The sequence below is a fragment of the Morone saxatilis genome, unplaced genomic scaffold (genome assembly GCF_004916995.1).
Source record: "Morone saxatilis isolate NCDOM2014 unplaced genomic scaffold, NCSU_SB_2.0 Contig17, whole genome shotgun sequence".
NCBI classification, from domain to species: domain Eukaryota; kingdom Metazoa; phylum Chordata; class Actinopteri; family Moronidae; genus Morone; species Morone saxatilis.
This window is the reverse complement of record NW_023339729.1, coordinates 11436297-11444860: the sequence shown is the minus strand read 5'-3', so window position 1 is coordinate 11444860 and position 8564 is coordinate 11436297. Positions and strand designations below refer to the sequence as shown.

The window sequence follows — 8564 nt, the reverse complement described above, 5'->3', positions numbered from 1 at the left end:
TATGTGTCCATATATAATACTGTTATGTGTTCATATATAATATATGTGTCCATGTTTTATGACTGTAGTTATCTTCGGACAAAGTCGGAGAGTCGACCTGAACGACCAACCGTTAAAAGAAGTTCCTCTACTGAGACCTGGTGAGAGGGCCTGTGTGCCAGTTTAAACTATAAAGTAATGAATGATTAATGTAATAAGAGCTGCACAATTAGTTATAATATTATCGGAATATCAGTTTGGTGAATTAAAAACTGGGATGCAAAAATGATCATCCCCACTGACTGTGAATTATATCTCAATCACCATATATGTCAAAGTAATCCCAATATTATTATTATCTACCATATTGTGCAGCCCTGATGTTAATACCACAACATGCAAAGCTAAAACGTTTACCATTGTGCTTCTTCGGTGTGTTTCTTTAGTGAGAGTGTGCACATTTACCCACTCGTGATGAATCCACCAGTCGAATATGAGCCGGAAGCTTATCCTGCTGCTTCTGTCCACTCACCTGAGAATGGGAAGGTAAACATGTAGAGCTGAAACCATCAGTTACCTTATCGACCACCAGAAAATAAATCTGTGAATATTTTCAGAATCAGTTTATTTAATTTATTCAAATTTAAACTGAGAGTCTCATCATTCTCTGATTCTCTGATTCTCTGATCTTGATGTGTGAACAGGCTGATTTTCATTGTAGACTGGAGAGCTTTGGGTTTTGGACTGTTGGTCGGGCAAAACAAGCCGTTTGAATACTAAAAGATTTATCAGTTTATAAAAAACCTCCACCAGATTAATTGATAATGCCATCAGTTTAAATACCATCATTATAAAATCTTAACATTTGGTAAAAGTATTCAGGTACAGTCTCCAGTCTATATCCTACAGATTACAGATACAGGTTTCTTTAATTTAAAGCACATATACGTAGAACACATGAACAATATACATACATACATACATACATACATAATGTGTTACTTTATGCTTTCTGTACCACTTTAGGGTTGTTTTCTAACTGAAACACATTGTTCACTGCAAGCATCAACCCTTATTGACACTCTTTGTATTTGTTGTTTATGTTTAATATCTGAGCTTGTTCTTTTTGTAACAAATTTAAATGTATTATTTAAGACATTTGTGAATTTGTATGAAATGTGCAAAATAAATTATGTTGCCTGTACGCTTTGTGCTGATGGGTTGCTGTTCCTTGTCACATTTTAAAGGAGTCAGGGGAAAAAGATGGTGCTTGTCAAAGACTGAACAGTCAAGATGAGGAGACGAGATGGACGACAAGCAACCCGTCAGAAAATAAAGAAAATAGAGGTTAGTCATCTTAACAGGGTTCCCACATCTGCTTAAAGATCAAGTTTAAGGACGTTCAAGCCCAATAACTTCAAATTCAAGGTCTTAAAACAGCCTAGTTTGAGACACGGATCAAGGTGAAAAGGAGGAAAAGACCATACAGCTTCTAAATTCAAGTTTCTCTCTTATACTGAACTCAGACCTCGTTAAGCAGTCTTTACACTATTCCAACAATCACCAACTCTGATGTGTGAAAATATTGTGGCTCTACGCGCTGCGGCTGCCTCTCTGATCCCCGACCTCCCTCACTTACACTCGATACCTCTCATCTCTTGGCCCGTCCCTGCTGAGTCTTGTTTGGAGCCTCTGAGGATCACCTTGTAACTGTATTCCCTGTCGTCAAACTAGTCAAAAGAAACCTTTAATTTGCCGCAGTCAGATGTTAAAGTACACTGGCTCTACAGCTGTTTCTCATTCAGCAGTTCAGTGTGTGTACTGCGCTGAACGTCTGTCACAGAGCGGCTCTTATTCTCCGGAGGCAGACCAATAAATTAAATAAATAAAATGACAAATCAGCCCAAAAAAAACCAACTGTCCATCACCGATCTGTTCATTCAATCGCCCAACTCTAGTGTAAACACACAAAATTACAGGATTTCAAGGACTTGTGGGAAACATGTCTTTTGATATTTGAAGCAAATTGTTTCCAGGAAAAGTGGAGTAATAAATTAATTAAAATTAATTAAAATGGATCCACCCACAGATATTCAAGAAGACAAGAATGAAGAATTCAGCACCTCATTAAGCGTGGGAGACGGGCACTACCTGGTGGATTTGGGAAGGTATGCAGACGTTAATATCAATAACACAGTTTGAGTGTATCATCCCTAGCTTTACATTTACATGTATTATTTCCATACTGTTTATTTCTAAAAAATAAAAAAGTTGAAACAAGAACTTCTGTTCATAAATCTCTTCTGACTTCCTCAGCTCGTCAGAGTTCATCGTCGATGAAGAGTGCATCCTTCAGCTGTTCAGGTCATGCCGGGAATGCAACAGACAATGTACGGTTAGAAAACGTGTGAAAGGACTAAAGCTTGTGGTTTCCCAGGCGTGCTGTTTCTGTGAAAGCCGCTATAAATGGACTAACCTGCCAGATGACGACGATGATTTCCAGATCAATGGAAACGATGCGGCACACGGACAGATCAACTCGGCACTGTCGCCAAGCAGTAATACTAGCTGAGACACAACCATGTCTGAAATGACGCTCCAAGTGGACAGTGGTTGTACTGAGACAAACCTGTGACGGGTCTGGGCAGCTGTGGTTACTCTGCTGCCTCTGTGGAGTTTGGCTGTGTTTCTCTGAAATATCACACAGCTGTCACCAACTTCTGTTTGTGTTTATTTCCTGCTATCAGGAAGTAAACATGAGCCATCTGATGCTAGCGAGAGGCTTGCAGCATTTGTCTGTGAACATCATGCATACCAGTGAGAGAATACTTGGTTTTGAGTGACAGGTGAGAGAGTTTTAGTGGACAGTCAAATTGCCGTTGGTGCAAAACACCAGATACAGCCGAACACTAACGGCAGAGATGGTTCCCTGAAGAAAGCTGGACTGTTCTTTGGCTTTCCAGGGAAAACTTTTCAGATTTCTTACTTCAAGAAGTTATTGATATATTGATCCTTTCCCATCCTTGTGCCAATATGCACAATACACATTTGTTCAAATGAGGATTGTTGACATGTGTTCAAGCAATATTGAACAATGCTGAAATTACTCACTTTTCATTGTTAATAACTAAATTCAAGCCTCCATTTACACCTTCCATTAACTGTCTGTGTCTGGATATCACTAAATGTTGTCTCCCTGCTGGCTTAAGCAAGCCCAGTGAACAGTAGCAGCAGGTGAGGCCAGCTCAATAAAGATACTGAGATCTGATCATGTGGGCAGAATGAGTTAACAACACTAATACTAATTGTTGTCATCCAGATACAGATCATGTGTATAACCTGGTGTAAACGAGGCCCACATACTCCACTCATGAGCCAAGATAATAAAAAAAGATAACAATTTTGGTTTTCCTGTCCACGTCATTCATTATTTAATCAGAACACCTTTTTTGATCATTTGAGCCCCAGCTACAGCTCAACACAAACTAGCATTTAGTGCAGGTCAAACTTGCAGAGCTTTTTTTCCCCAGACAATTTTCCCTCTTCGATAAAGAATTGATTTGATATAAACACCTCATGAATTTAAATTTTCCACCTTCATTCTCCACCTGGATCTGCCTCATTACAGGATTTTGTTCAGTGAAGTCAATAAAATACCAAAACAGTAATCTGCAGCTCATGTCAATAAGTTAATAAGTTAAACCTTTAACCGTGACAAGGAGAGTGAGCCCGCACATTTAAGAGATGACCAGGCATTCGCTCATTAGATACAATATCAGTAGACAGTGTTTTAACATTGCGACCCTTTGTGTACTGGTTTAAAACGACCGTGTCTTAAGTTCTGGGTAAGAGTTAAAAACAATCACAATGGAGCTGAGGAAAAGGAAAAGTCATGAAAGACTGATTATCATCGCCCCTGTTAAACACACGCTAATTAACACCAGGTTAATTAAAAATCAAATGTCATTAAAGTTAAAAAAAATAAATAATCCACTGGCATGGTTAAAACATTGAAGAAAGACATCTCACGTTTAAGGGGGGAAGGAAGTTAAAAATCAGTCAGTGTGTGACAATTATACTTATTAACTTTGCATCTGTGGTCCCTATTTGGCAAGAGGAAAGAACATTTTTACTAGTTGTCTGCTACAATATCAGCACACAAGACTGCACAGTGAGGGAGCCACTCTAAAACATTCTTAGGTATCAAGTACTAAAACCCATGGAAGAAGGGGACTTGGTCCAAGGTGTCATTAAGGTCGGGTATAGCAGCTGAGGTGAGAGGAAGAGTTAGCTAAATAAGCTTGTAGCTACATTTTATCGGAGTGTGGTGAGTTCATTAATGATCAATAATCAGCACTTGTAGAAGTTCTCTTCCTGTGCAAATCTCAGAAGGAAGATGCCGAGGAGACAGTACTGTTCGTCCACCAGAATGTCGTACCCTTAGTTGTGAATAGCAGAAACAAAGTTCTTGCAGCATGTTCCTCTGATGTAAACCCAGTCCTAACTGAGTGGAGCTTAAAACAGCCCTTTGTCTCGCTCTCCTGCTCAGTGCAGATAGCTAGTGTTGTACTGGAAGGAGGCCATCTGGACCCGATTGCGCAGCCTCTGGACCTCCAGATCCTGGAAATGGTCGTCCTCGTCGTTCTGGATGATGATCTTCTGCAGTTCACCAATCTCACGCTCCATCCTGGATCGCAGCTCTCGCTTCATCTTCAGAAGAGCCTGAAAACAATGGGAGTGGTGGATGTTTTTTAAAATTAAAGTGAATCTGGACTGAAGTCTGCTTCAGCTATGGCTGACTGACCTCTTTTCACCATGATGCTTTCATTTATAACTGCCAGTTGCAACTAAAGGTTTTCTAAAACGGATTAACTTATCAGAATATTTCAGAGTGGAAAGTCATCATATCATATATACTCTGCAATGTAATGATGTACACCATGCACAGTTGGGTTTCTTGATTCTTTGTAATAGAATTGAATTTGAGAGCAAAAACCGCTTTTCAAAGAAATGACTGAAAGACTTTGTGGAATACACCCCAGAAAGACTTTGACCATAATACATTTGCCTGTTCCTCTCTGTTGCGGTCGCAGTGTTTTGGAATAACAATTTGAATACAAGTTACACTCTCACGCAGTCTGCAACCAATTACTTACCTTTAGAAACTGTATAAAAGCTATAAGCAATTTCCACCTTTAGAAAACACTGAATAGATTCTATTATATTAAAGTCTATATTTTCCCTTATGGTGTCACAACTGCACCGTGTGCCAATTTTAAATAAAAGTGGCAGCCCATCACTCACAGCAGCTTTTACCTTTTCTTGAGCTTTTTTCCGAACTTGGATATCCTGCCGCTCTTGTGCAAGTTTTTCAGCCAGTAGTGAAAACTGAAAGAGAGAAAGCATGTTATAGCTCACATGGAGTTTGAGTCAATTGTGTAATTCATTTTAAAAAACACTGCAACTTCTTGGTCCTAACATAGGTCACTGCGTGTGTGTGTGTGTGTGAGAAAGTCCTACTTGGTCTTTGTAGTAGTTCTCCATGGACTTGATCTGGTCCTGGTGTCGTCTCTGATGTTCCAGCCGCTGCTCCCTGGCGCAGGCTCTCTGCTCTCTCAACCGCACTTTCTGTAGCTCCAAACCCTCCTCAAACAGCTGCCGAAACATCTGTACACGCACACACATGCACACACATACATATGAGTCATCATGTCAACAAAAAAGAGTAACTCCAGATAATCACACTGTCTGTAATCCAAACTTCACTAATATTACTTAATATCTGCAGGGATGTGATTTTTCTTGATGAATCAGAAGTTCCAGATTGTCCGACCAGAACATGTGACACACGTGAATCATACAGACGCAGAAAAAAAAACAAAAAAAACAAAAACTTTCTGCACGTACATTTTCCTGCTTTTTTGTTCTTTGCCAATCACATGCCTGTATCTGCTTGTATTCTTCTGCTGCTCTTGATTGCTCTCAAACAGCTTCTCTTACGGTTTGTCCACAAAGGACACTTAAACTCACACGCCTGTGTTGTCCAAACAGGGCGTTTCTGCTACAGAGCTGCTGCTGCCAGCCCTATCTTTCTGTACTGAGCTTGCCTTTGATAAATATAATACAATAAAAGCCTTGTTAACATACGAGTTGATTCTGTCCACACAAACGCTAGAGAGCTTTTAATCTCAAACAGATACGGGAGGCGGGCAGTGTGGCTGCTCTAACTTGTTAACATGGGCGCTGTAATAAAAACAAGGCAATCTGCCGCAGTGTGCACCAGGCTTTAGAAGCAAAGCCTTTTTATGGCAGGGACCCAACTTGCCTGATCGAGTTTGATTTTCAGATGAGATGGAGGAGAAGACAATATCAACAACATCAAGTCCACTGAGTTTGTGGGAGCCATCAATAATCACCGAACATTTGTTGGTTCTAGCTTCTCAAATGTGATCAACGGCCTTAATTCTTTGTTTCACTCAAAATGGAACATGTTTGAGTTGCAAACTGAACTCTTGGTCAGACAAAACAAATCTGCCTCAAGGCCTTTGCACACCAATTCCATATATTTCATTATATAGATTAAAAACTTTACACAGAGAAACTTACTGATGCGTACTGAGTCTGATGCACTTTATTATTCTATTCCGTGTGAAATTCAAAATACGAGTCATCACTCAGTGACGATGATTTTATGACCCTTCCACTTGAAAGTAGAAAAAGAAAAAGGAAATAATTGGGTCCAAGGTGTCAAGAACAAGGAGCTGTCTGCTGCTTCTACTGTCTCAACTCCGTCCTGTCATTTAATCCTGCCTTGCAATCGACACTGTGGCTGCGATGTAGCTTTTAGATTAGGTGCGTAAACATGATTAACACAACGAGAGGTCGTATTGAATTTGTGCAACAACGTTGGACGCAAATGACAGACTTGGTGTGCAAAGGCCTAGAACTGGAGTACGAAGTCATCACTACCCACCCTCTCCTCTTTGGTGCGTGCCCTCATCAGGCGGGCACGGTGCTGGACGTGGTAGTCGTTGTGGTACTTCTTGGCACGCGCTACCTGCTGCCTCTGTTCTCTCAGTCGGTTCTGGGTCGACTTCTGCTGCTGGATGCGCTCTTTGAAGTCCCTCTGGAAGATAAACATATAAGCTTCTCTTGCAACTGGCCGGCGTGGTATGACTGAACAGGCAGGTAAAGTCCGTCTGCAGGTGGGTGCATGCCATTTTGTGACTAGAGTCGTGCACTCTATACATTCATTGTAATTGTTGATAAGTCTGCTAGATGTGAAGGGATCTTTTGAGTGTGTGTTTATGTGTTGGTGCTCACCAGACGTCTGTTGTGGTCTTGTTCTTTGCGGATTATCTCCACCAGCAGGTCGTGTTTCCTCTGGGCTTCCTCCACCTGACAGACAAGCTGTTGTGTTACATATTCACCCAATAATATATCCACCGAATCGCATGTTCCAGATTTTAAAAAGGGAACAGACATCAGAGTCTGGCACCCAGTAAATTTCACTGCACTTCCTTTTGGTTGTGACTTGCAATGGCCACGGTCCTACCTGGCTGGGGAGTTTGCTGCGACGCTGGCTCTGGGAGGATGACAGGGCATACAGCCTGTCCACCTGCTGCATCTGCTGCTCCCACATCCGACCCAGAGCGTGGGGGGAGATGTGAAGGTGGGGCAACTCCTCCAGGAGCACGGGGAGGAGCTCGTTCTCCTTCACCTTCACTGGAGAGTGACAGAGGGGACACAATAAATGTAAAATAAAAGAAAGTTACACTAAAATTCTTCTGTAAAAAGTGAAAAATAAAAGCTTTCTCAGTGGTCACTGTACTCCTGCATCGGAGTTCTGTTACTCTCAAAAGCACATAACTCGACAAAGTATTGACCATTCAGTGCCAGTATCACTAGAAGATGTATTGATGTTTCAATTTAACCAGTGAGGCCATGTCTCACACACACACACACACACACACACACCAGTGGTGAAATCTCTTCCCTAATTAAATTGGAGGAAAATATACACAGACATTTGTCATTTTAAATGCTGTTTTGTCCATTATAATCATCCATTTCACACCTTTACCAAATCGTAAAAGTTCACATTAACTTTATTACCATGACAGTTTATTGGTCGCTAAGAGAAAACGTTATATTCATATTTATAGCTGCAATCGACATTCATTTACATAAGCTACATGATGACCAGCACACTTCCCACCTCTGCAACAGACCGGTTCATTTATTTGAGCTACCCCGACCTGCCTACTGTGTTCATGCGCGCACACCGGTTTGTTGGTGGTGATGTGGCTTGTGTGCTTCCTCTAGAGTATCAAACGACAGAATATGGTTCGTATATGCAAGTTTCCACATTGCAATAATAAAATGACAAGACACACGTCGTGCGGTTTCCATCGACTGCAGTTCTGTAGTTAGTGAATCTCGCGTGAACTCACGTTGTTGCCGGAAGAGGCGTTGTACACGCGAGATGTAAATGAATCAGAAGGTGCGAGGAAGGTGAGCGAGCAGTACGTGTGCAACGAGAAGAGAAGAGAAGAGAAGAGAAGAAAAGAAAAGAAAAGAGAAGA

The 8564-nt window shown here is 41.1% G+C and overlaps 2 protein-coding genes across 2 annotated transcripts in view; one reads left to right on the top strand and one right to left on the bottom strand.

The window, feature by feature from the left end:
• The window catches only part of LOC118327246, a 5084-nt gene extending 1441 nt beyond the window's left edge, over positions 1 to 3643 (top strand). Inside the window, exons 2-6 of the mRNA XM_035660535.1 lie at positions 69 to 140; positions 426 to 525; positions 1227 to 1326; positions 2069 to 2147; positions 2296 to 3643. Of these exons, the coding sequence (XP_035516428.1) occupies positions 69 to 140; positions 426 to 525; positions 1227 to 1326; positions 2069 to 2147; positions 2296 to 2551 (607 nt within the window). The 3' untranslated portion in view covers positions 2552 to 3643. The remainder of the gene's footprint in view (positions 1 to 68; positions 141 to 425; positions 526 to 1226; positions 1327 to 2068; positions 2148 to 2295) is intronic.
• A 16-nt stretch (positions 3644 to 3659) lies between these two features.
• LOC118327245 (centrosomal protein of 95 kDa-like) overlaps positions 3660 to 8564 on the bottom strand; it is a 16423-nt gene continuing 11518 nt past the window's right edge. Inside the window, 6 exon segments of the mRNA XM_035660534.1 lie at positions 3660 to 4701; positions 5296 to 5367; positions 5500 to 5646; positions 6953 to 7105; positions 7303 to 7377; positions 7535 to 7704. Of these exon segments, the coding sequence (XP_035516427.1) occupies positions 4525 to 4701; positions 5296 to 5367; positions 5500 to 5646; positions 6953 to 7105; positions 7303 to 7377; positions 7535 to 7704 (794 nt within the window). The 3' untranslated portion in view covers positions 3660 to 4524.